Source organism: Vidua macroura, chromosome 10 (assembly GCF_024509145.1).
Source record: "Vidua macroura isolate BioBank_ID:100142 chromosome 10, ASM2450914v1, whole genome shotgun sequence".
Classification (NCBI taxonomy): domain Eukaryota; kingdom Metazoa; phylum Chordata; class Aves; order Passeriformes; family Viduidae; genus Vidua; species Vidua macroura.
The window spans coordinates 8,873,195-8,901,186 of NC_071580.1; the positions used below are offsets into that span (position 1 = coordinate 8,873,195).

Genomic DNA, 27,992 nt, shown 5'->3' on the forward strand with positions numbered 1-27,992 from the left:
CACTGAGTTCAGTTCATCCCAGCTGCAGCCCCAAGGAAAGTCCAGAGAACCCTTGTTTCTCCAGGGAGCTGCAGCACTGGCAGAGCTGGAAACAAAAGCATCACTTGTCCTTTTCACCCACTAGCCCTCAAGCAGCCCAGGGCTGGGGAAGCAGCACAAGCAAGCCCCAAGACATTGTGGCACAGGCCCAGGGCACAGCCCAGGCTCTCGCAACACCAGTCCCAAACAGCAGCGCAGGCAGCCTTCTCCATTCTACATACTTTATTAGATTCAGAGCTGGACAAATCACAAAGTGTACAAAATGGAGACCACACTACCAGAAGCAGGATTGTGGGTTGCAGCAGCATTCCTATGGCCCAGAAGCATTTGGTAGAAGTGTGGAGAGGGCAGGCTGGGTCAGGGAGCTCTAACTGCCAACTGCATTTGAGTTCCCCAAGGACAAGACCCTGTTCACATCCTGACAGAGCTCAGCTGACCCACACTCCCTGGGACAGTGGGGCCACGTCTCCAATTTGTTTGGAAAGGACAGACTGGCTCAAGCCAGCAGTGGGTAGGGGTAAATGCTCCAAGGACCTGAAATGCTGTGCCACCCACATACACACCAGCAAGAGCCTAAACCCTCATCATCCTTTTTGGTCACAAACCTTCCCATGGCAGGACTCTATACTGACAACTTTGCAAGAAATAAGGTGGTGGTGAGATCTGGTGAGCCCACCATCTTCCTGTGGTGGGGGCTCAACAAACTCACCACCCCAGACATCTCAGACTGGCCAGCAACATCTACCACAACAGCAATAGCTAGTACAGAAGCCAGGGTAACTTCAACTCAGATTTGTCCAGTCTATGTTTAGGTCTATTCTACGAGTACATATGCACAAGAACTTCAAAAATACTAGGATATGATGCAAGTAGTGAGACACCAACAGAAGAGGAGTTTAATGGTGGACGTTCCCTAGAAAGATCACGAGAGGATGGGAGTTAGACTAGCCCTTGCCCACCCTGGGACGGGGAGCAGGAGGCTGACTGCACCCCTGCACACGACTGGGCTCTGAACTTCATCTGCAGCGTGGGTGGTAACTTGAACACAGGCAGGCGAGTCCACTCCCGGGGTGAGCCACAGGGTCTTTCAATCTGCGTCGAGGGGCCAGGCAGACATCTCTGAATGTAGCTGAAGACCGAGGAGAGGTGGAGCATGGCTTGGAGAAGAGGGAGCCTGCCAGCCTGCTGGGGCTAGCATCTGGTCTCATAGATCCCACTCCTGCCGATGTACCTCACCCATTTTATCACATCGTGGTCACTGTAGTTCAGCTTTGGCTCAAAGACTTTCAGGTAGCGCACCTTCAGCCCAGAGGGTGCAAATGGGACCTATTGAGAGAGGGAAAGGCAACAGAGAGCATTGGAATGGGGGTAAGATGCTCTCTGTACACAAATGCCAGAGGACCCCTGAACAATGCATCTAGAAACAGCTATCAAGAACCACTTTTCCCTTCCCTACTCCCTGCATGCATGGTGCCAGACTCCTGTGGCTCTAATGGCAATTTTCTTCCATTACCTTTACCATCTGGCTGACCTCACCTGTCAGCTTGTCACAGGCGATGCTCAAACCTGCATAACTCCCAAGGGGGACTGACAAAGCTTCTCCAAGGTTGGGTGCATCCTGAAAGGCAGACAGCTACTCACCTCAAAGTTCATGGAGATGGGAGGTCGAGCCCACTTCTTCTTGTCATTGGTGGGCAGCAGTTCAATCTCCGCACTGATCTGGGATTCCTTCATTCCAGCCATACGTTTTATCCTATTGGAGAAAGCTCAGAAGTGAGAAGGTGCCAGAGTTTATGCTCCCCATCACTACATAATCTCAGGGCAGACAAGAGCACTAAACAGACCCTGCCCCTGCAGGCCAGCCCCAACATGCTCACTTACTTCCAGACAATGGCATTCTCACTGGCCTTGTACTTCGCCTTCCCTTTCATGCAGATGACTTGCACTCCACTGGTATTGAGGGGCGTCGGGATCCGGACCTGGAAGGCACAGTCTGGTAAGCAGGGGCAAGGAGATTGCAGCCTGGGCACTCTGGGCAGTCTCAGATGGTCTGTCCTGCACCCCTTGGACCTTCTCTCTCCCAGCTCAGGGCCCAGAGAACATCAGCTATCACAAGGCATCCTAGGCTAGCTCTCCAGTTTCTTGCTTTGAAGTACACATTCACAGTTCCATAATATATAAGGAACAGGGCCGAGATCGCCACGCTGCAGGAATCCTGGCTAATGTTGGGAAGATGAACTCAGGAAGGATGCCAGGCATTGCAGCAGGCTCTGGACAGCCCAGCCTTGCACCAGTAAGCATTCTCAGATGGGGACTAAGCTGCAAAGCCACCCCTAGCCTGTCTTACACAGCTCACAGCCTGCTGCCTGTCTGACATACCATCAGATCATGCAGACAGAAGAACATGAAATTTTCACAGTGGCTGAGGAATTAAGTGAACAATTGCTGCAGGGATGGAATGAGGGCCCTGCCAAGGCAGCTGTGCAAATGAAAACAGCTTACATCTCCCTACTCTACAGCACCTCCTTCCCACAAAACAGCAGCACCAAACATCTAAGAGATAACTCAGTTCACTTTTTTAGCCCTGATCAAGCTTGAAGACTCATCTGTGAGGACTCCACCACAGTGGACATAAACTAGAGGCATGACTTCCAGGCACAAGATACCACAGTTTTGTGTTTTTTTTCTCTTACCTCTATCTTCTGGGCCAGCAAGGAAGGTTTGAAATTTGATTTGATCACCACCTTCACTTCCAGCTTGGTCCGGCCCACCTCCCGCACCAGTGGGATCACACGGAAGGGAAGGATAATGTCCTTTGTAGTTCGGTATCTGCAGGGATGGAAGCTACAGTGAACTCTGAGGAGGAGTTAACTCCCTTAGGCCTCAAACTGTATCACCCCCCTAAAGAGATAGCCTCTGAATATGCCAAACAGCTTAGAAACATCATCCCAAAAGGGAAACATGCCAGAAGGAAATAGCAGTTAAGATCTGTGCTGCTGTAGGGCAGCAATGGTTTCTTGTGTCTCAAGTTTTGTATCTGGTTCCTGCCAACAGCCTTGTTCAAGGACACCAGTGTTAAACACTAAAAACAACAGATACAACAAGCTCAAAAGCAAGAAAACCCCATCCAACACTATGGTTGTGGCAAAGAAAACTAAACACAGCTGGGCTTCCACATTTGTAACAGATGGATTTGTGGGACACCCTACAGATTCTACTCTGAAAAGGAGGTGGTAAGTGTGTATTTCTTAAGTGCTCAAGGGCTGCAAGTCTGCCTGGGAGCAGCAACACTACTGTAGCAGCAAGCAGATGCCAACACCAGCCTGTTCACCCTCCACCCACAGTACCTCATAAGCTCAAATTCTCCATCTGGTGGAATGAAGCTGATGCTCCTCTCAGAATCAAACTTGCTGAGCCTCACACACTGGTGGAAAGTGCAGTCATCAATGGCAATTGACTGTTTGCCGCTAAAAACACAAAACACAGTTAGAGAAGCACAAGTTGCAGTTCTGGTATCTTGGTGCAGTCAAAATCTGTCCAGGCAGAAACTACTCTACAGAGCATGTTGCCATCGCAGGTGTCCAGGAAATGGGGAGGCAGGGAGAGATTTAGGGGACAGCAGCCTCTTGGCTCAGACTTTCCTTGTTTCACCACCACAAAAATCGTATTTCAGAAAGCTTGTTTGAAAGAATTTTCTCCATCCTCTCCCCAAAGAGGAGAGAGCTTAGAAGAGCACCCTGCTGTCATAGCCAGCAACACAATGCTTGGGTCTGCCTGCCAACAGCACTCAGTACTGCAAAGGCAACTCTGCCAGCCCAAGTTTTCCCACAGCACAGTTCAAAGGAGAGAAAACACTTTCCTGTCCATAAAGCTATCCCACTGCCACACAGCCAGGAAATGCCATGTTCAGAGTCTTCCTGTTCAGAAATCTCTTCACAGCTGTTCATTTCCACACTGCCAGCAGGTGGTTTGATTCTGAACCAAATCGCCAAAACCATGATATTGTGACATACAAGTCTGTACATCTCTCCTAAAAATCTGATGAGCTACCACCTGTCCATGTATGTGCACCAGCCTAACCTGCCAGCACTGAACTTGTGCCAGGTACTAATTCCTGAAAATACTAGGCCAGCCAAAACCCCTCAGCTACTGAGAGGGACCAGAAGGCAGGAGCAACAGAAGAGGCAGCAGTGTACAGAAGGTGCAGCAGTGTATCACTATGGTATCTAGGCTGCCTCAACTGCTGGAAGTAACAGGACAACCATGCCAAGATAGTGTGAGAACTACAGCAGGTTTAGCTGTCCTAGGAAGCACCACTACCTACACAAAGGGGAAGCAGACTGACTCCAGGCTGACTGGCTGTCTAGTTACACAACCACCAGCAGTCTGGTTTGTGCTTCAAAAGGAGGCGTTAGTCTTTCCTAATCTGTTGCCCAGATGACAACCAATGTTAGTCAACTGATTTCTGTTTCTTTGCAAAACAGATGAGAAAGCCCTCTGCCTAGGATTGCTCCAGGTCTCAGGCAGCATTACTCAGGGTTGGCCTTGCCACAAGCTAGATCCCAAAAACCAACTAATAGCAACTGTCTCTTCTGGTCACCTCATAACTAAATGTTTCTGGAGAGTAATGTCTCCAAGCTGGAGATAATCACAGAACTACCTACCAAGAATCCCTGTTCATCTTACTTCTGTAACTCAAAAAAATAGCATATTTACTAGCAAAGGCAGTTGGCACAGGAGCTTTGGGGCAGTCTACCAACTCTTCAAGGCCTGTGTAGTTGATATTTTCACTAGAGTAAATCCTCACTGGGCCCATCAGCCATCTCAGGCCCATCCATTTTACTAGCTCAATTCAGGTACAGGAAAGATGGCTTAAAGGTGACAGTGAAGCGATAGCTCTTGGCTTGGTTCTGAAAGACAAGGCAAATAGTAGCTCAGCTCCATTTACAGGAACCATCATGGAAAGTGTCTGAGATCCAAGTTACATGCACAAGTCACACAAAGCAAGAGACAGAGGGAGAGCAGAGTGCACACAAAGCTGAAGTAGATTATCTACCTTCCCAATTCACTGGGGGTCAGCAAAAAAAAAAAAAAAGACAACCAAGAGAAATACAGATGAGTTGCAAATGGTTAGTGAGAGGAAAGTGGCAGTCTCCTTGCTTTTATCTCTTCACCCCAAGCAGAAAAGCTGGAGAAGGCGTTAAGAGCTGTTTTCAGCTTCACTGTGGGTACTGACTGAGGTGAAGCTGGGAGGGAGGGTAGCTGGGCTCTCAGAAAGGATGCTCCTACTCACACAACCACTGATCACCTGTAATCAGCAGGAGGAGATTCTCCAGTCTTTGTTCTACTTTGTGGGAACAGTCCAGGTAAAGCAGGCAGAGGGATTCTTTCACTATTTCTTGGGAGTACTGCTACTACTTTTATGATTAAGAGTCTCTGCACTAAGCAAAACTGCTAGAGATACAATTCTAGGAAAATCAATCTTGGGGAAGTGTTTCCAGGTACAGGAACTCTACACTTAAAACTATGTCTGAATCTTAATACTTAAAGAACTGTAGAGAAGCCCTCTGTATTGAGCCCCTCAGGATGGTAGCTTGCATGACAACTGATCTACCCAAAATTAGCAGTACCATCTGAAGGGAAGGAAAAAACCCAGCTTTCAGTCTGTCAGATCAGAAAAGCTATTAAGGGCTGCCCTTTCATAAGAGTCCCTAGTGGCAAGTGGTCTCCAGGTCCAAACCTCTTACCTTTTCCCCGTTTCATCCGCAGTCCCTTTGCCCTGTTTTTCAATGACAATCTTGTCATTCATGCCAAACTTGCACTCTGGCATTCCACTCAGATAACTCTTCATCACCACTCTGCCAGAGACATGGGCACTCAAAACCTGACCTGGTTAGAGAAGATCACAGTTCAGAACGCTTACAAGAGTCACCACTCACGAGCCCTGAGCAGGAGAAGGATGTCAGCTCAACATCACCTACTTACCCTGTGGGGACATTAAGAGATTCACACTCTCCAGCACATCAAGAAAGAGTTCATTGCGACGGTACTTGATTCCTTCACGTCTCCATCCAATCTGTCCAGTCACCTGGCTGGTGATTTGGGACTGCTCTTCCTTGGTCTGAAGAGAAGAAATGACATCTTAGACATAAATAAATTCCCCTAAATAAATTCAAAGACTAAGAAACCTTGCTCTGAATCTAAGAGCAAACACTTGCCATTTACTACACAAAGAAGTTTTTGTCACTTAGATACAGGAGCTGTGACACCTCACATGATTTAGTCATTCCCTCCTCGGAACATCAAATTCTATGCCTAACCAAGAATTTGCCATAGCAACAGCAGGGAACATTGTTCTGTTTTGCTATCAAGTCCATTAGGCCACTCTTAGTGCAAGGAGGCATGGGCTCCACCAACGGCACTCAAATCATATCTCAGACTGTCACATCAATCCATATTAAGCAGAGAAGCTTAACATGGATTGATGTAGCAGTTCACATCCTTATCCAACATGAAACCCCAGGGCCACAGAGAGCTCATCCCCAAGGCCTGTTTCTTGATAATTGCAGTCATAAAAGTTACATACCAACACAGACCCAAAATGCATCCAATGGCACCCAGGCTCTAAACCTCTGAAAAGTACCAAGGGCTGTGCTGAGAGGCACAGAGAGATTTCCTACCTGATGCTAGAGGTGGGGTCCAGTCACACGCAGAAAGTCAAGAAGTAGGTGTATAGTAGCAAGTGCAGTGTAGACATGGTTAACAGGCAAGCAGGTCAATAGCAAGAGAAGGGAGGAAGGGAGAAAGAGGCAGATTAGGCTTAAGGCTACCTGAGGACAGGAAAAAAGCAGGTCAGCTCTTTGTTAATTAGGTAGCTAATTAGCACAAACAAGATGAGTCGTTTTGACCTTTAGCGCCCTGCAGGAAACCCAGCACTCCAAGCAGTGACATGAATTTTCAGACTTGGCCCATTATTGACAATCCAAACACAACGTGGAGCAGAGGGAGAAACAGGCAAAATACCACTCCAAATAATTTTTATCTGCAGAACAGACTCATGCTGTTGTTCCTAATGCAAATCCTAGATGTCTATCATGCCACAGATGCCCAGATGATGGGAAATAAGAGGTACTTTGCGTCCTGTATAAAGGTATTCTTAATTCTGCTATTCCACCACAACAACTGCACAAGACACAAGTGGGTTCTCCCACAGCAGCCCTGTAGGCCCACAGGGTGGCAGTACATGATCTCAGCTTCACACACGCTCTTGCCACAGACATGGTCAGTTCCTGAGCATGCACAGGCACTGTCTCATCATCTAAGAGAGAGTTTTATACTCCCCTGAGAACTACCTAAGTGCTCAATACAGTACACAAAGTACCTCTCTTGTCTGTCCCACAAAAAAGCACTGTCTTGTTCAATGCTTTGTTCAGGATTTAGAAGAACACATGTTCCCAGTGCTCTGTCTTCCAAAGGGACGTTGATTATGTAATGACATTCTCATCTCCTGTAACAGCAGCAGTACCCTGACCTGACATTACTCTGTAAAGTGACTGGATGGATCTGGAAACAGCTGCTGAAGTTGAGACCACCCAGCAGCATGAGTATTCCTCAAGGGAGGCACTGAAGACACCTGGATCTGGAATTTCTCAGGAGCGGGTGCTTCTCAGAACTGAACAAATAAATCAGCTAAAATGACCCAAGAATACCCACCTTGTGCTGAGTTGCCAGCATGCCGACTAGGTTAAAGACAGCCAGCTACCAGCAGGTTTCCTGGGATCTTCCAGCTAGTGGTGGCCCTCTGCCCACTTTAAAAAGTAACACCAGCATTTCAGCACTAAAATATATCTATGGTTTGTGGAAACACTAAGAGTTGACCAACTCACACGCCCAGAAATCACTTGGAAGGGAAGAAAATTACAGCGTACATCTATTTAGTGAAGTCTGGAAAAATGCAGATAGCATCTTAACAGTGAAAACAGTACATGAAGCACAGCTACCTCAAGCTGTAAGAGCAAGGTTTAGCCTCTGTTGGAGGAAGATATTCAAGTCAATGGCTTCATCAGTTCTGCTATAGAACATCAGCACAGCCTGCAGTCCTGCCATCTGAGTAATGGTCTACTTCAATTGTAGGGACTAGAAATAAAACTATGTTGCATACCAACACCTTAAAAAACCTGTGTGGCACATCACTTAATTCCCAGAGCACACAGGTATTTTCCTTGGCAAGCAGTACAGTAGTTTCAGACATGCTTTCAAAGACAGTAAAACATATCTTGCATTTCAAGATTACCTGCTCTGGAAAGATCACTGTAGCCATACAGGGAGGCATTCAGAGCACAGCAGCTCAGTACACCTCCAATCTTTCATTGAAAACAAAGTCAAAAAGTCGAGTTTGGAAAATCTGCCATAAGTGGATTTTGCTCCTCAAATTCCTCAGGACACAAGCCCAAGGAAAGTATCACCAGGAACTACGTGAAGATAGGGAACACAGATGATAGGCCATATGATTCAGAACCAGATTTTGGTCCTGGGTATCTGTGTGAACTGGCTCTAAATCAATGAGGAGCAGAAGGCTAGAAGGACCAGAGTAGAGAGCAGACAAGGAAATACAGCACGTACTGTTTCAACTGGTGCCCTTGCTATCCTGTGCCTGCAATGGATTCATTCTGGTTTTTGAACTGGGCTGCACAAAATTCCAGTATTGAGCAGAAGAACTGCTCACTTGTGTAAAGCTGAAAGCCAAACTCCTCTTTGTAAGGAAAGGGCTAAACCTGCTGTTGAATTAAGCATGATGCTGTGACAGTGGTTTGCACACAAGCAAGCACAGAAGTTTGTTAAAACCAACAAAAGCAAAAAAGAGCAAGGGAAGGAAGTGAGTGGGGTGGTTAGCTTTGAGTTTTCCTAGGAACAGGAGCTGATTCAGCTGTCTTCAGTGCTGACTGTCCAAACTGTCAGACTGCAGAAGGTCAGAGATTTACACTAGGGCTCATGATGGGGATTGAGACCGGATGCATTCACATCTGGCCATGTTGCAAAACAGTTTGCCGTTCTAGCGGGAAATATGTTGCTCAGGGGCAGCTTCTCTCTCTCACCTCCTCTTGAAATGCAGTTAGTCTTGCTGCTAGATTAAAAGTTTAAAAAGGAATTCTCAGGAAATCAGTGCTGATGAACTGAGTTGAAACAGAGCCTCCAGAGACTGAACTCGGCTAACCTAAACAAGAACAGTCACCATGCAGGCTCTTGTTTAGCCCTTTGCTTCTGTTTGTAGCTGAGGCTGAAGCTTTACTCTGCTACAGACTGCCTCCCTACGGACTCCCAGCTTTTTTTTTTTCCTGACTCATTGCTGTGCAGGGGAGAGGACTAACTTTAAGGCTAAGTTATTGACTTATAAGTCCTTATTATTGACTTGCACAACTGTGTCAGATGGACAAGGTAGACAAGATTCCTTGGAGACATGAGAAACAGACTATGAGTTCCCTTTGAATTCAGAGGTTAAGCATAAGCTCATGAGACAGGAAGCCTAGTTTTGAGGGCTGTACTTGGAGGAGGATTAGAACTAGTTTAAACACATTCCCCAAACCAGTCCAACTAACCATTTTTTTCCCAACAAGTCCTTTATCTCCTAACTCTATGTAAACTTTGTTGCAAGGGTTAACACTATGCTAAAAGCACAGCAGATATTCTCATCTCTAACCTAAGAAAGCTCAGGCTGTACTGACACTGACCTGCAAGGATGTTACAGGCAGAGACAGAGCAATATGAGCTTCCTGACTTCACAGCAAGATTCACAAAGTTGAAGAATACTTCATTATAAGGCAGGCATGAAATCCTGACAGCTCTGGTGGAGAACAGACTTGCTCAATGAGATTTGCATGCAAAAGAACTACTTCTGGTTCAGCAGGTAGATTTGTTTATCCTCTCAGAAGCTCACACAGAGCAGAGCCTGAAGCCAGCAACCATATTTACATGCAAGGGACTGACATTATCCTAGCTCTGGGCTCTTCCTCCTGCATCTTATCATGTGCCAGAGAACATGAGGTAGCATAGTGCAGGGACACCTAGAACAAGGTGCCACACTGAGATACACCCCTGCAAGGGTGTTCTCAATCTATTCAGGCACCTTCTTTCCATACGGGTCAAATGGTTAAACGGTAATTAAGACCATACTCTCTTGAACAGGATTAACAAAAATTAACCAGCAGAACAGTGCTGTACCCCAAATTCTCTGATTACCTGACTCTTGATGCCTTGCTGAGTGATGAAAGTCTTCAGGGCCCCTGTTTCAGAGTTCTGAGGATAGCCAAAGTCCAGGATTTCTACAAAAAGGTAAAAGGTTAGTTCAGAGCGACAAGGTATAAACACATCAACTAGGCTAACTGCTTCTATAAGGAGAGAGGCAATTAGTGCACAGATACTGCTTACACACTGAATTCCTGGATAAGCTGCTGTAGCATTCCTTACCAAGGGAAAAGAATCGCTCTTGCTACACTGAGCTCCCGGAGCAATACTTCGGAGATGAGGGGTGATGGAAAGCTGTGTAAGTGATGAATTTGCAGTTTTTAAACACAACCAGACCTCAGGACTAAGCATCAACTAACTTAGACATCTGCACAGGGCACACTGAGGAGTTTTTCCAAAAACATCCAAGGGACAATAGAGAATTTTTTCAACACCGCAGCAATTTTATCTTTGCAGCTTTTTTTTTTTTTTTTAAGTTTTGTTCTTATGAAGATGTAATAAAACCAAAGCCTAAAACAACAGCTGAGTAGTGGCACTGCAGGATGAGTGTAGGAGGGAAACAGATGTTAACTAACACAGGGCACAGTACACACCTACTCCCCTCAAAGAGGAAGGGAACAACCCACAAGAGATTTAGAGGGGAAAGAAGACCACTAATGTGATACTGAGCAACACCACACTGGCAGGTTTGACCTCACTGTGCCTGCAAGGAGGCAGCAGTGACTGACCAAAGCAGAGAACAGGCAGTATCTTGGTCTGCCATGAGGGAACAGGGAAAACATCAGTCACTCTGATCCTTGGCTAAGAATCCCAGGACACACACGTGTGGTGCATTGTCTGGAAAACAAATTGAAACATAACTAACACAAAGTCCTCATGATATGTGAAACAGGGGCAGCTCAAGGGCAACCTCCACAAGCAGGCTGATATCACAAGCAGCTGAAGGAACGCTATTATTAATCTGTGGCGAAATTTGGAGCTGTATCAGTGGGGGAGGTAGGGCTGGGACAGCGCACACTGGGTTTTATTGATTTCCATCTGCTCAGAATTGAGCCCAAAAGGCATCTTACTAGGGGCAATCAACTTAAGCCTGGGATGACTGCTTCCATACACTGCTAGAGCCATCTGGGCACCAGCTGGCCTTAGAGGTGGTACTGACAGTCCTCTTGATATACCTCAGGGTAAGGAAAGCCTGACATCTACACGGGATCCCCTCAGAAGCTGAGCTCCAGTACCAGTTGTCTCAGTCATACAAGTGCACAGCTCCCAACATCTCAGGGAAGGGAATCAGCACAAGGCTATGGACTTGAGGTACCATTCACATTTGTAATACAGGTGGCATTAGAAAGCCGAACAAGTAATTTTGAACTCTGCCACACATGTTAAAAATACTTAAAGGGTTATTACTACATCATACTAAGCTAAGGATTTCAGAATGACCAATAGTCCACAGTGTATAAGGGAAACATCTCACCATCCAGCAGCTCATAGATCAGCACGAAGTTGTTCTTTATGTTCTCCTCACTGATCTTCCCGAAGTAGGCAGTCATCACGTCACACATCTTGTAAAGAAACTCGAATACCATGGCAGCATTGACATTCTGCTTGGTGACAGCAGCCAGCCAGATGTTGGAGCGCTTGACATGGAAGAAACTTGTGCGGGCGATGTTGGTGACAGGCGAGCGCACCTGCTGCCGTGCGTGGATGACATTGACGCGGAAGGCGTCCACGGCATTGCGCCTACGAAAGCACCACCAAAGACAAGTCAGCACAGCGAATGTGAAACCAGCTGGCTGCACAGCTCTGCTTCTGCCATTATGGTCAGACATTGAGCCACACACACCAAGCTCGCCTAGGGAGAGTGCCTGGGGATGTCTCTAAGACGGCAAGTAAAGGCTCTGAGCAGAGTTAGACACTAAATTCTAGGAGTTCAATTCAAGGAGTTTAAGTTCAAGGAGAGAGAGTGCTACTGGTCTCTAGAGAGCTTTAGACTACAGTGGAACTGTAGTCAGAAGGAGAAGCAAACCTCCATCTGGAGTAGGATGGCACAGAAACCTTCCTTTCAATTAATTTTGACAGCACTCCCAATTGACTGTCATAGCTGGAAACAAACACATTAGCAACGTATGGCTCAGAGAGCCAAACACCTGATTATTGTCTATTCTGCATGCCCAGGCCTTCACACTCTTGCCCCAAAGCAAGCTGTAGTCTCCCAAAATATGTGTCAATGGCAGTTGCTCCCAGACATACAACCAAGGGAAAAACAGCAAAATTTGCCCAGGCCACCCAAGAGATGTCAGTGCCCAGGTACACTCCAGAAGGGAGCTTTAGTTCTCAGATCCAGTTCACCTCCATACCCCACACACCTTGGAGGACAGGCTCAAAGCAGCAGGAGGATTAGGATCACCGTTTGCTTTCCAGTTACATGTCACCTCAAGACTGCTCTGCTTCAGAACAGGTGTCCTGCATCTGGATTCAAGAGTCTCCACAGTGCAACATGTCAGCAGTACTGCATGGTCCAGGACCATTTACAGTCAAGGGTTCTGCCCCAGTGCTGAAAAACTGCTGAGCAAGCTGCCTATAAGTGCTGCCCTCTTTGATCCAAACTGTCTGTACACTAGCAACAGGGAAAAAGCCCTCCTTGTTACACAGGGAGTCCAAGTGACATTCTGGATGCCAGCTCTTGCACAATGGTCTCCTTATCCTGTAACTGAAAGTCAGAATAAACTTCCCAAATTAAGTCCACCAATCCTGAGAATACAGGAAGGAAGCCCAAGTGCTTTATATACAAGACCAAAACTTAAAGCAACAGTCTACACACAAAGCCAAGACTCATTTAGTCGTGCTTTATTACTCATACTCTCAGACTCTCTGTAGAACAGGGGGTGACTGCAGCATCAAGGCCATGGTACTGATTATGCAGAAACACGTTTGAGAGCAGACAGTAATATCATCCTTGCAAGCAAGGATACAGGCATACAAATGCTTGCAGGCACTGAGGGTTGTCAACAATCCAACACACAGTTCCAAGTTAGAAAACAAAGGATATTCCAAGGAATAGCAGGTGTTTGCTCCTTGAAGGTCTGGGGACATATGTAGAAGTTTCATCAGTAAACATGCTCCCCCATAAGCAAAATTCTGGCTTTTGAGTACTTCTCAGGTTTTATTGCTCCAGAAAGTTTGTAAGTTGGAGTTAAATTAATATTTCATTTCTACTTTAGTTTTTCCACAAGAAAGTAATTTAATCTACTATAAAATAATACCTAAAGGCCCAAATCCTCCCCTCCAGTAAGCCTTGCAAGGAAAGTTCAGCTTGTTCTGGAGCATTAGCCCTCCCAGCCTCAAGTTCTAACCCGCTAAAAGGAGCACCAGAACCAGTCACCAGACAGGTGCACACTAGAGGAGAAGCCTCAGGTCAGGGAGGCTTTGCTAGCACACCAGGTGCCCACTGTGCAGTGCCAGTTGTGGCCTACCACGCGTCTCTTACCTATTGCTACAGCAGCCAATGAGATGGGATGGACAGAAATGGCGCCAGCGGAGAAAGGAGGAGTGACAGCAACAAGAGAAAGGGTTAGAAACACACACACAAGGCACAATGAATCCAAAGAGATAAGAAGAGACCAAACAGCAACCCCTCCCCCTGCTCCTTGGCACAAAAGGCCAAGGTGGTATTGGATGGACAGTAACAAGCTACAGCAGCAATGAAGCCCTCACAAGGTACAACACTGACATGCCATGGTCAGGCTGTCAGCATGGACAGATTTGTGTTTGGCTGAACTTTAGGGATAAGTGGGCATTTAGTCCAGGTGAACAGCACCTGTATCACAAAAGCGATACCCAATCTGCTCTGCTAATATAAGTAGCAGGCCTTGGTGTGGAAAAACCCCAAAGCCTCAATCAGAGGCATCACCTGGGGACTGCAGAGTATCAAGTATCTTCTTCCCGGTCTGCCTCAGGACAGGGCTACAAGTCTGGGTGGGAATTTCTGTGACAGTACTTCTCATTTGAAAGTGTTTGGATTGACACTTTCTGGTTTGGTCCAGCCAACAGGAAATACAGCAAGTTTGATAGAGCTGGAGCACATCTGGAGAGATAGGGCACATCCTACAGATTCAGACACTGCTCTATCCAGCTTGCACTTTTTCCTTAAGGATCAAGAGCCACGAAGCTGACGTGATGTATTAGAAGCTCAGAAACCAAACACCTACTACATTTAAAGTGCATGCAGTTTGTCATGTAAGCTGCTCATTTTCAAATAGCTGAAGTTTTATTACACAGCTGCATTCTTAAACGCAGGTAGGTTCCTCAACGACTAAGTCACTGAAGAACGAGGCACTCGAAAATTACAGCAGAACCCTCCATGGTATCCTGAATTATATGCATGGTGTTTTGCCTTTTTTTTTTTTTAATAAGGCTGCTTATACATGCAGCTAGCTGCTGTATGGACAGATGCGCTACATGCACCAAAGCCATTCTAAGTTGCAAGCACAGAAAGTTCAAGTTTTGTGGTACTTCTGCCTTTAACAAACTCAAAAGAAGGATATCCTCGATGTTTGTCACTTTGGTCATTACATCTGAGCTATGTGCTTTTTAAGGTCCTTAAACTGCAAGGGGAGGTGTTCTCATAACCACAGATGACCTTTAATATCCCCCAGCTCAGAAACTGAGGCTTCAGAATGCCAAAGGCAATGGCCAAGACTCAGAAGTCCTATGGGTCAATCACTCATGAAGAGAAAGAGCAGTTATGCTCTTTTCCTATTCAACTACCTCCCAACAAGCAGGGTGGATTCAGCCCTCAGTACTTCAGAACTACTGCTTAGGATCTAAGAACTGTATAGCACGCTAGAAGTCTATCACTCAGCTGTTTGGTTAGAGAGAGAACTCCTACAAAGTTGAGTACAAGCTACAGTATCATAGCTATTCCTTTCCTTACCTCCCACTGAGGGTTAGGATATTAAAAATTTTAAACAGACCTGGCATTAATGCTGATGTTCATACTAGGAAATGGAAAGACTCTCAGTTTCTTGATTACACAAGATGAGACATAGCCATTTTATAACAACTTTTTGTGTAAGGCTACACGTTTAAAAAAATCAAAACCAGCACGGAAGGCCTGTTTGAGAAGAAATCCAGCACCTTGGGAGCAAGTTCGGTTAACAGCCAACACCATCTCCACCTAAGTCACAAGAATGACACTTTCACAAGAACTGAACGAATGATTTCACTGAAAGGAACACCAACTCCTCAAGTACTAGAGAAAACACTGGAATATTTTGGCACTCTGCCAAATGAAAAAGTTAAGATAGGATCAGGCAGGAAATCCCATTTTTTAGCTTTGTCTGGCCAGCCAGCAGGAAGTACTTTATCACGTACTGAACAATAAGGCACTCACTCTGTAAGAGAAATGAGCCAAGATAAAAAGCAATAGAAGATCATATTAAAAATACCTAGTTTGCTCCCCAGTTTGCATCTCTACAGCCATAGTGCCATTTAAATCAAAAGGCCTTCTTGAATAAACATCAGTTTGAGAACAGTCTTGTAAGTGTTTCAAGTTTGCAAGCCACAAAATATTTTTGCCAGAAACTGCAGTTAAAGTGTCCCTAGCCCCCACCTGAAATATTCTCCAAAGTTACCTATAATCCAGACTGGCTTGGCTCAGTCACTGTGATACCAGCTTTACAAAGTCAGTCCTGTCATATGAGTTGCTCTGAAGAGCTTCAGCTAACAAGTACGGAAGACTGGTAAGAGTTTGTACAGTAGAAAAGAGGCAAAGCATCATAGCCACTGGCTTTCTGCTTGAGAAATACAATGCTTCCTTGGCTCAGCTAGGTGTGGAAGCCCTGGAATAACTCAGTCAACCTCAGAACAGCTTCTTCGCCTTAGCTGACCTAAAACAAGCCAAGAGACTTAAAAGCTCATTAGGTGAAGTCTTATTACAGACACTGTGTTGACTACACCCTTGATGAAACAGTACAGGCCTTGACTAGCTACTACTAGTTCTACCTCAACTTTTAACCTCCACTAGACAATCCATAACCAGAAGGGACATACTCTTCAGACCAGAGTAGTCTGAAGGCAGACTGCCTTGACTGTTTTTTGTAATTTATGTTATTTCACAGCACATCCTACCACGAGTCATTGTGGAGATCTGGTACAAACTACTTTTTCCTAAATTGGCCTGAAGGCTCTCTCTCACTGAACTTTGAATTAGCACCTACCACAGCTCTGCCTCTGTTAGCTCTGTCTTAACTCTACCAACTTAATTACTAACTTCCACGTAATGCCTGACACTAATGAAAACCCACTAGAAAGAGTACTGTTGTGCACAAAACCTTTAAATTTAAGGTTTTCAGCCCAAGCAGCACTATCACTTACAGTTCCCTACAGCACTATCCACTGCCTACAATACACTATATTTTTAGTAAGATGCCTTCTGGAAACTAGCAAGCCTAAGGGTTGCACAGATCCAGTCTAAGTGAACATCATAACACTTGGGGGAAGTGTAACAAGACACCTACAATCTACTGAAGGTTTTCAAGACTTCCCACAACTTTAGTTACCCAATGAATGTAAGCTTTTCACACTAGGCTGCATACAAAGCTGGGGGACAGAAAGCCAGCTGTAGCAGTACAGCCATGGCTGCTATGAGATTGCTTGCAAATAAAACTTTCCAAGACCACAGTCTCCTGTATGCCTGTACTTGATTTTAGACATCAGTGCCTGAAACTAATTCAGAGCCCTGGCTATAGTGTGTGGCAGACAGTTCTCACATTACTGCTCCTGTAAAGTTTTAGTGATTACAGTGAGGTAGGCTCCCACAGTGGCAGTCCATGCTGCTGAAGCATTTGGAATAATGGCCCAATCCTCACCATCCAAAATAAAGTCCCAGGTTTGGCTGCAGGCCATCCTTCACTGTAGGTGACCAGGGCTTAAATTTCTTTATTCTAAGCTAAGCCTAGAGCAGCAAATTGAGTTGCAGTCTCACATGCATGCACAGCTAATGCAGAACAAAGCAGCCCTGGGTTGTTTACTGCACCAAAATGAGACAAAAATGCAAAAACTGGGGATGCAACAGAAGCACTTACCCGATGTCATCCCGGTAGACACGAGAGATTAAAACCTCTCCTTTGTGATTATAGATGAACAAGCCTCCGATCATGATGGAACTTTAGTCTTCACTTCCCATGTTGCTTAATACCTGAAGCAAGAAAGAGCATTTTTAAGTAGGCTGTACAGAAACAATTTGTAGCCAGGACTAATACTTAAAATTGGCACTGAAATAGAAGCTGTTTTACTTCTCATTCCAAAAATCAGTGCAAACAGATTAAGCCTCAAGGACAAGTATCCAAAACATACCTTTTGAATGTGAGAAAAAACACAGGCCTACAAAAAAACCCACAGAACTACAAGAAAATCAAAGACCCCTTACTTCTACTATAAAGTGTCTATCTCCCTAAAGACTGAGCTACAAATCAGACATAATTCCTAAGTCTTTTTACATGCAGTTCATACAAATGTCTGACATGTCACCAAGCCTGTCACCACACAACAGAGGGATCCTAGCAACAAGTACATCTCCGTTTATTACCACTTTTATATAGTTTTTACACATCAGTGTAAGAAACTTTGATAATCCCTAGCAGCCATATCGAGTCACACTTCAGAATTCAAACCGAGAGCCATCTTGCTACAAGGTACCACTGGAGTGCTCACAATCATGACTCATTTGAACTGGGAGATCGTCCCTCAGAAGTTACCTTCTTAAACTGCTAATTTTCTCTTTCTTCAATGGAAGATTGCTTTGGAGAAAGCTACAAAGCTCTCTCCAAAGACATTAGATATTATTGATAGGGTTGATATTGTTGATACAGAAGACTTTTTAAAATATACAGCTACTTCACCAGATCCCATTCCTGGAGTCTTATGCACTCCTATTCACTTAGGTCAAAGTCATAATACCCACAAGCAGCAACTGCTTGGTTGGCTTAATCCCAAGAAGAGAACTACAACACTCACAGGGCAGGCCTTGGCTGATCACACAGGAACTGTTTCGTTTGGGCACTGCAGAGCATTAGATAACAACCATCTCCACAGTGCTCTTTGGGTGGGTTAGCCTACACCCACTAGTACGGGCTGGGTAAAAAGGATAGGGAGAGGCCAACCTAGAGACAGATGCTGACAGTGAACTGATATGTGCCTGCTCAGGAACATTGCAATGACAAAGTTGAAGTGACCCAGACTTGTATCACCTCAAAGGTCAGGAAAAAAAGAGAATACAAAACCAATGCACACATCAGAGGGAATAAAGGACTTCTGGATTATCAAGAGTAATGTATCCTCTAGAAGTTACACCAAATAAAACTACAGTAGCTGCCCATCTGAAGGAAGTACTGCAGATGTGAGTTCTGTGCTAAACCAAGGTTTACAGTGTAGCCACTACTTTTAATTTCAGGAAGACAAGAAAGAAACTTTAAATTTCCTAAGCCTTTACATCAACATTTTAAGCTACATCTAGCGAGTCCTCAAAGAATAACATTACTCCTCTTCTACAGGTCTTCAGCTTCCAGATGGCTGCTTCTGCTTATTAATAGCAAAAAAAAAAAAAAAAAAAAAGAGCCCAAAAGTCAGTTAAGTCAAAGCAGAAAGACACAAGCAGTTTTCCCAAAGCTCTGTAGTGAGCTTTCTGGCTTTTATTCCAAGTATCTCTGACTACTTGGGCTGCCTTCTGCCACTTGTCAGTGGCTTCTTGTGGCACTGTCACCAACATAATTTCAGGTCTGAGCCTCCAATTAGCACAGAACAGCTTTTCAAATATGTTTTTCTTCCATTCCCAACCATAACACTTCATAACTTTGGGATACAAGTATTTCCCTTACTTCTAAGTCTCTGTAACCAATTCTATTAAGACATAGGCAGCTCCAAGATTCCCATGCAGTTAGAGAGGGAAAAGCCTTCTGTGGCTCCTCACTGTTTTGTGACCAAGGCTACAAACTGTAGGGGCAGCAACATCAGCATCCCCACAGCAGAAGACAATCCCACTGGTCAACTAAACAAACCAAAATTCTCAGACTTAAGGCAATGGCTGTACCACAGACTCACAACTACTTACACAAAGCACACGCAGCCCTAACAGGCATGAAAAGACCACGGAAAGGTAACATGGAAGGCTGAAACCCAAAACATGGAGAATTGAATACAACTGCCCAACAAGACAGGCAGATGCTGAAAGGTCATTCACACAGGTGAAACAATTAAAAAAAACTAGAAACATTATGACAGTGAAAGCAACTTGTTGCCCACTCCAGAAAATTCTTTCCTATTTACTAGTTTTTTCACTCCAGCTAAGAAACAAGCATGTGTTTTCAGACTTCTATAGTGCTGGCTTCCACATTTAGATACAGACTATTACAAAGACTATTACAAAGATGAAGAGTTCCTGCATTCTCTTTAAGACTTGCATTGTATAGAGCAGCTTCTCGGAAGCTTATGCAACTGGCCAAAGCTGGATCACAAGAATCCTACAAACCCTTTCCAGAAGAATCCTAGAAAGCACATCCTAGTCTTAAAAAAAAAAAATAATCTCCCTCTGGGTTTTAATGCTGCTTAAGTTATTTGTTTCACTATTTTTAGTATAAAGGAAATGTCTGCTTTGATAAGCAACAGGATCAGACATGCAGCATAGACAAGATAAAGCCTTTTGCCACCATGACAATCAATTTTGAAAAAGCCTTGATTTGAGTATTTACTGCATTACTATAAAACATGTAGAAGATTGCTGATCAAGCTTTGCATTGAAAATTAAAAGCCTTCTCTTAGGAACAGCTACAAACTTTAAATGTTGTCTGAAGCAATGATGCCATGCTTTCTCATGTTAGTTTAGAACATAAACTTTAACAGCTTTGCTGAAGTTACAGGCAAAAAATCAGCATTTTTAATTGTATCACAGTACCAGGCAGCAGAGTCAACTGCTTCCTCATCTTACATGTTAGTAAAAGCATGTTTGATGGAGTAGATAGATTATGATTCAAGGGCTTTTAGTCTTCAAAAATTCATCAATGTAATGAAATGCTAGGCTTCTTCCTTATACAAAATATCCCAGGAGGTGAGTTCAAGCTTCAGACTGCCCATGTGAAGTTAGCTCCTGGTTCCACCTTCATTGGCACATTTAAGAGCTGCACTGGTTCATACTGCAGAGCTACAGGTGAAGCCAGAATTCCTTTGCTACGTCATCCACACACGTCCTATGTGCACCATTGTACAGCTGTGTTTCTTGGATTTAGGGTGCCATTTTGTAGTCCCATCAGCACCTCTTTGGTCTACTTTGATCTACTTTACCCTTACTACTCTGAATACCCTCATATCTACTCACGTCCCACAACTACTGACCAGGAGTGCTCTTACTGCAAATTCTTGTATGGTACAAAAGAGAAGCATGCAGAGATCTGCCAACCACCAGCTGATTTGTGCTTGCTGTAGTACACTGGCAAAACAACTCGATAATGAGCTTGCTCAAAGTCAGAAGGGGCTGCTCTGTGCTACGTGAGGCCCTGGTTAACACCTGAGTTGTACTTTTCCCTACTACTACAGATTTGGCCACAGGATCAGGACCATTCTGACAGCTTGTTTTATAAGGGCAGCCAACCATAGTGAGACACGCACAAGCATTATTTCACATGTAGCAGCAGAATGCCTCCATATGAGTTATGATTCACCTCAAATCTGAAAGAACCTACAATTCTACAGCTCTAAAAATTAAACCCGAATTTATATTTAAGTAGAATTTATTTAATGATTTCTGTCAGACAATTGGTAAAGTGTTTTCAGGTACCAACAAAGTCACATGGGCTAAAAATGGTGACTCTGCAAGGAAAGAGTTTTAGATGACCTACCCAACTGTACCAGCCACCAATCAGTTCTTTGCAGTAGCTGAAGGACACAAGCAGTATGAAACTCCGGCTGCACTCCCATCTAATGGCATCAGAGAACAAGGAAGTCTCAATTATTCAAGGTATTTATCACAATTATAAGCCAATCTCCCTTGGTCTGCTCAACTTTTGCAGTTCAGCATCTTGAAGAGTTCCAGGCACCACAAGCAGAGACAGCACAATGGTATTAACACAACTTCCAGCAAGTTCTGTTTGGTGCAGGGTTGCTCTTGTCAGCCTTCACCAAGCTTGGCCATTATGAGAGTTCAGGAAACATGGACAACATTCCAGTCTTTTGTTCACAACTTGCATTACATCCCTCCAAGACACAAGATCAGAGTGACTACACTCCCTCCCCACACAGAATTACTTCCATCAGCTAATGGAGGCATGTCTACACAGCTGGAAACTCAAGAGGTGGAGTAAGTAGCCCAGAGATCTATGAACAGAGCAGAAAGCTATACAAAGGGCAGAATGCAAAAGAAAGTTGCTTAAAACTCAGCAAGAAGAATGGCTCTTCAAGATGACAATGCCTCTCCTTGAAGTGGCTGCAGTGAAAATAAGCCTGCTTTGTTTTGATCCTCCTTTGTGTTTCAAGTTTCACAGATACTCCTTTCAACTATTTCAAGGTTACATTCCAACTAGAGTGAGGATTTTAGTGGTACAGTTCAGACACAGCACAATCTTCCACATATTTTAAAATAATTAATAGTTTTCTTTACAGATCATGTGTGGAAGTTAAAGATCCTAGTACTTGGTTAAGTTAGTTGGTTAAGCAGTGGTTAAGAACTGCAGGGAACAGGGTTGAAAATAATTTGAGACTGACATTCAGTGACTCACGGCTGCTGGAATCAGAAGGCCTCAGAATAAAAACTCCAGCACAGGAGATGGGTTCATCTGCTCCCTGTGCATTAGGAACATGACTCAGAAAGCATTGCTCAATCAGCTTTCAATGATTCATTCTGTTCCTCTCCAGTCAGCCTTTCCTAGGGAGCTTGCTCTACACTGTTGATGAGTTTCCTCAGCCTAATATCTCACTGTCAGACACAGCTTAAGAGCAAAGCCCACCATTTCTTCAACTGTTTACCACAAAGTGCCTGGAAACCAAGATGACTCTAGCTGAAACCTTTGGGTTAATGATCCATCAGCTGCATTTTCAGAGCTTTGCAGCTTCACTCCTTCTGTTTCACTAGCTTGAACATATGGCAACCTGCTCCACACTGGTAACTACAGACCTGTTTTCTACTTACAGTGTGGATGGATTTATTCTAGTTAAGGTACAGGGATAATCCACATGTATGCTGAATTCACACCAGTTGGTGACTAATCACCTTAATTTAGGAACAACAGCCCTCTCCCAATACACTCTGCATTCTTCAAGCAGCTACTAGGGTAGATGTAACATCTGAATGCAGCTCCTACAAATACCTAAGGCCTCCTACCAAGTGCTCACATTCCTAAATACTTCCATTGCAACCCATATACAGAAAAGGAGCATGAAGAACATTATAGACAGACCACACACTTATATACATGCTTATAAACCCACCAGGAGTTAAGATTACATGGAAATGACTTTTCAGAATGCCTTTTCACTCAAGTGAAGATGAGAGCATTAAAATATACCTTTAGAGCAATTGTGGCAAAGTTATAGCATTAAGACACCAACTACAAAAAAAAAAAAAGTACATGTATAAAAACAAAGACTGGGATATAGATTTTAATGCATTTCAGTAGTTACAGAAGAGAAAAGCAGCAGGATTAGCTGGGCCTACAATGACTGACATGGTAACATGCACTTTCCTAAGAACCACACATACTTGCCCCAGATCATGTCTCAGTGCTCCCACTGGGCAGGGAATGTGCAATAAGCACCCCTCTCTTAAACAACCAAGAGATGCTGGAAACCCCAGAAGTCAGTCTGCAGCAGGAGAGCTGCAGATCATAACCAAGAGAGTCCAGAGAAAGATAAAGACACAATAAAGCACAATATCTGAAAAACTGCTTTTGTCCACTGATTCTATCATAGATGGAAAACGCTCTGTTTTATTATCTCTGATCAAAAAACAGGTGGCTCTCCAAAAGTCAGACTTCATCCTTTCAGTGTGCCACCCACTTGGAATGCATGGGTGAAGTCAGGAGCACAAGCTCAGGCAGCAGGATCCTGTTGCTGGACTGTCAGTTTCACATATTGTGGGATACAAGTGGCTGGACTGGGAGCTACCTAGTGAGATGAGGCACTAAACCTGCATTTATCAAGTGGAGGTACAGCAGCTCCATCCTGCAGCATGTGAGAGCCCAGCCTTCCTCTTCCATTTCCTCTTCATCAATTCTGACTTACAATAGCTGTAGGAAAATTAACAACACACAGCACAGCGCTTCCTTAGACTAAACAAGGCACACGTAAGGAATCAACTAACAAGCACAGTTTGTTCCCTCTGCAGCTGTTTATCTGCAGCAATTCTTTCAGAACCACCAGGGCACACAGTACCAATGCTGTAGTTTCTGTTCAGAGCATCCTTCCATGGTCTCTCTAATTGAGAAGCCACAGCACCACACCAGCAATAAGACACAACTGCAGTATCAGTCATTTGTTCATTAGCCTATGAAGGACTAAACTGAATTGTAGCCTAAATCCCAGATATTGAAATGAGTGATTTTCTCCAATACCTTTGTCCCATAACCTGAGGTCTTTCACATGACACCACACAGACCATTAACCCTTCCCTGCACCAGCAGACAGTGGTAGCTTCAACCTATACCATAAACCTTGAAACAGTTCTCTGCCTTTTGTAACTGTATTTGCACAAGTCAAAACAAACAAACAAGCTGATCTGCTCAAATTTGTTGCTTAGGAAAAACAGTGAATTTTTACTCAGTTTTCTTCAGTGGAAAAAGAACACGGCTGCAGTAATTCCAGTTTCACATGCAAGGCAAGAAGTTCTTGTTCTAGGTCCAATAGAGTTAGGAACTGTCTGAAAGAAATGTCACTAGCAATATAATGTGTTTACAGCCTAATTGTACCAGAGTTACCATAAATTTTGGGTGTATATTGGTATTTCTGCCTCAGGAAAGTACAAATACAGTTCTTTGTATCCTTCCATGCCAGCTTCTCTAAGTCCAGTGTAGGCCAAAGTTGAGGAACTCTTGAGCCAGGCCTGTTTGCTCTCATGGTATCTACTCAGCAAATCCTCTGTGTCCTCTCTTCAGAGGTGCACTGGTGACACAGCAGCTCAAGAATAACTGCTCAGGAGCAATGTGACTGCAGCAGTTCTTAGGCTGCCTGAAACAACATAACTACAGTTTCACATTATCACCCCAGCTGTGCCAGGATTTGATGAGCACCAGCAGCACCATCAGTGAGCACATCTGTCCATTCATTTTAGGAGGCAACTTTGGGATCAGCTTTATTTTCCCAAGCTAGCTGTGTGGATGATACTCTTACCACAGTCCAAAAAAGAGTCTGGCACTACAGGTGGGGAAAATAAGTCTTCAACCAGCCACTGACTGAGGCTGGATGAGCAGATGTCAGGACTGCTGCTAACCTGTAGAGCCCTTTTGGCCACAACCCCATGTGAGACAGGCCATGAGCTTCATCCTGTACCATCCAGTACAGGGTACCAATAAACACAAGTTGATCAGTAGTGAGCCCAAGACTCAGCTACTTGGACTTTGTCACTCCCATTAAGGGGCTGAAAGTTTCCTACAGCACAGACATCACTCAGTCTGAATGCAAACAGGAATGCTGATTTCTGTAATCTACACAACACATCCAGGAAACAGCAATCACAAGTCAGTTAATAAGCTGGTGTAAAGCAACCAACCCTTTTAGTAGTCTATTAAAAGACAGTTTGGGTTCTGACTTAACAGTAAGTAAGACTTCTGTGCATTAATGAGCTTATCTAACTAAGCAGTTCAAGGTACATTAGCTGCTGAGTTTTTATCCAGGAAGAAATCAGGAGAGGTACTGAAGGCAAATCACCAACTGCAGCCATTTCTGCATTCCAGAAATCAGTATGATCTTGGACAAGTGACAGCAGTTGAAGCAGGAGAGGGATCAGGCTGCTCTGGCAAACGGATGTTGTTGAGAAAACCCATCCTTTCAGCTAGCAGTAGCCATTATCAACCTAAGACTTAAGGCTAAAAAGAATGCCATTACCCCACCAGCTAATCTGAGCACCTAAGCTTTGCTTAGATGGCTGCATTAGCCACTTTCCAGGAGGCCATGGGCTGCTCTACGTTTTAAAGAAGAGTAGCTGCAATCACTTCATCTGGGGAAGACAGGCTGCATAATTTACTTAAGGGGCATACCCTGAGCTAAAGAGCTCCTGAGATAAACCCATCAGTTTCAGAGAAACTGTTCCTATTTTAAACACAATCCCATAAATCCCCATAACCAGTGGGCAGGAAGAGAAGCACGTTCTCTTACCAGGCTCTCCTCCTACAGCCCACTTCTGCGTGCCATACTGCATGCAGCCAGTCTGAAGAGTAACAAGAGATAAATACTAACACAGGGAAACACAAGAAGCTCCCTTACTCCAGTAAAACATCACACATACAGCATTTAACACACCTCTCAGCAATACTTTGAGCCCACCCTGATGCGAACAGCCCCAATGCCTTTTTCTATTTCTACCTGTTCTACCAAAGCATTTCTAAAGTCAGTTTGAACTACTTGCTTTTCACTCTTGAGCTAGAAACCTGAACAGTGATTTGCTTCCTATGCATCTTCTAACAGAAGAGGTTAGAGGCACAGAGTGGAGTTTGAGTAAGAGCTTGTATTCTGCAGACCATTAATGGTCCAGGTGCCCTGATGTGTCAGCTTTTCTCTCACTACTCTTACTGGAGAGCAGATAACTGCATTTCACATTCTGTGCCTCTGCCTGCAAGCTTTTAGCTGAGCTGCTGACCTCCTGCCAAGATCAAAATAATACATGACTTGCCAGTAACTTTTGACTCAGTAGGTCACTCACTAAAGGAGAGAAGCAGACTCTGCCTCATAAACCAATTATATTTTAGCACCACAGGCCATCCTCCAGTTGGCCCCAGGAACAGCCTTCAAATATTCTAATGGTCTTCAGTAGAATAAGCTTAGAAAACCAGTGCAAGACATTGTGCTGCAAAAGACAGTCTTGACTTTACCTTTTTTGATGCAGGGATGAGGCAAGAAAAGTTTAACTAGGGTTGCAGGAAGTTTCTTTATAAAGCCTGTTTTGTTTAGTGACTGTTGCTCAAAAAAAAAAAAAAAAAAAGTATGAAACAAGAAGGCATGTCCAGTCCTGTTTCCCCTGTTTTTCAAAGAACTCAAGATGTAACCCCTCACAGCTTCAAGATTCAATTCTCCAAAAGCCAGGACTGTGCTCTTTTGGGAGGAGGAAGCAACTGGCCACGATACCCTTCAAAGACACCCCAATGCTCTCCCTGGAACATGGCCACTCTGCAGCCCAAAGAACACCAGGTATCTTTGTCACTAGATGTCAGTAACATGGCATTTCCTACAGAAGAGGAGTGATGCCTCGCGTCTGACAGGAAAAATATGGAACAGTTTGGCAGCATCTCTTCAGATTTGAGATTGTCCCTCCAAGCAAAGCTCACAGGGACACACAGAGCTTTTACTATAGGAAAAAGCAGTAGCTACAGCTCTGACAGCATTCAAGTAAATGCTGCCCAACCAAACACCATCATGAGCCCATATACAGTTAGAAGCCTGCAATACCAAGACTTCCAAGCCACAGAAGCCGTCCAGACTCACCTATCTGGGGAAGTTCCAGGCTCAGATTTTGGCAGCCTGAGGCTAAAACTTGATAGCAGCTTTGTCATACTAAAGCAAGCAGAAAACACATCGTGCACTCACACAGCTTATGGAGAGAACACTAGATCAAAAACAAGTCATTTCCCAGTGGGGAGAGAAGTCAACTGCACTGGCTGATAAACACAGGCTGTGCTTCCTGCAGTTTTACTGAATCCAAAAACCTAGTCTTGGGAAGAATGGATGTGGAAATACATCCAGAAAAGCCGCTGGATAGGAGCCTGCTTTAAGCCTCAGAATAAGCAGTTCGGCATCAGCAGCGCTGCGTTCTGCCTCAGCAGGTTTTCCAGGGAGGAAGCAGAGTGCAAGCCATGACCCAGCTAATTCACGTTTGGATCGGTAGTACAGGCAAATAATTTTCAGTGAAGTTCCAACCCGATCCAACTGAAAAAAAAACCTTTGCTCAGGCTGACCTGACGCATCGGTGCCGGCCTTCCTGTGCCACACACAGCCCGACCCTGTCCCCACCCTCCCCCGGTGCAGCACCGCAGGGCTGCCACACAGGTATTCCAGCCAGAGAGCTAATTAACAGCTGTTAATAGCCCCCCCTGAGCCACAAGCCATGTACGAACGAATGATGGGGTCGCCCAGCACCCCCTCAGAGGAAGCTGAAGAAAAGCCCTCCCGGGCGGCTCTGCTTCTCTCCCGCCCTCCCGGCTCCGGGAGCACTCTCACGTCCCTCCCAAGGGCAGCCGGCGGGACACCTCACCCTGCAGCCGCCTCCCCGCCCCTGGGCCTGCAGACCCCAACCCCCAACCAGCGCCCAGGGAGCCGTCACCCGCAGCAGGTCCGCCACCGCCCGGGCGCGGCCGCAGAGCGAGCCCGACCGCAGGAAGCCGCCGGGAGGAGGGACGGGGGCCGCGCAGCCAGGCGGGGAGCGGAGCGCCTCACCTGCCGCTGCCGCCGCCACCGCCGCTCGCCGCCCCGCGCCCAAGATGGCGGCGCCGCCCCCCTCGCCCCGCGCCCCCCCCCGCGCA

At 45.1% G+C, this 27,992-nt stretch overlaps 1 protein-coding gene across 1 annotated transcript; it reads right to left on the minus strand.

Annotated features, from left to right (window-relative positions):
• Window positions 1-243: 243 nt before the first annotated feature.
• Window positions 244-27,978, minus strand: AP2M1 (adaptor related protein complex 2 subunit mu 1). The gene is made up of 11 exons (XM_053985925.1): window positions 27,907-27,978; window positions 17,367-17,479; window positions 11,756-12,021; window positions 10,276-10,358; window positions 6,025-6,160; window positions 5,787-5,928; window positions 3,387-3,506; window positions 2,733-2,868; window positions 1,921-2,018; window positions 1,681-1,792; window positions 244-1,365 (listed from the first exon to the last, which is right to left on the minus strand). Exons 2-11 carry the CDS (start codon window positions 17,438-17,440, stop codon window positions 1,231-1,233), a joined length of 1,302 nt encoding a protein of 433 aa, XP_053841900.1. The 5' UTR covers window positions 17,441-17,479; window positions 27,907-27,978; the 3' UTR covers window positions 244-1,230.
• Between the last annotated feature and the right edge of the window lie 14 nt (window positions 27,979-27,992).

Bases quoted from the DNA above. Each gene is read 5' to 3' on its own strand.
- AP2M1 (XM_053985925.1), bottom strand. From the start codon at position 17,440: ATGATCGGAGGCTTGTTCATCTATAATCACAAAGGAGAGGTTTTAATC. The intron at 10,359-11,755 runs GTGAGATGTTTC...ACCTTTTTGTAG, and splicing joins GATCTATGAGCTGCTGGATG to AAATCCTGGACTTTGGCTAT. The intron at 2,869-3,386 runs GTACTGTGGGTG...CCATCCCTGCAG, and splicing joins GGAGAATTTGAGCTTATGAG to ATACCGAACTACAAAGGACA.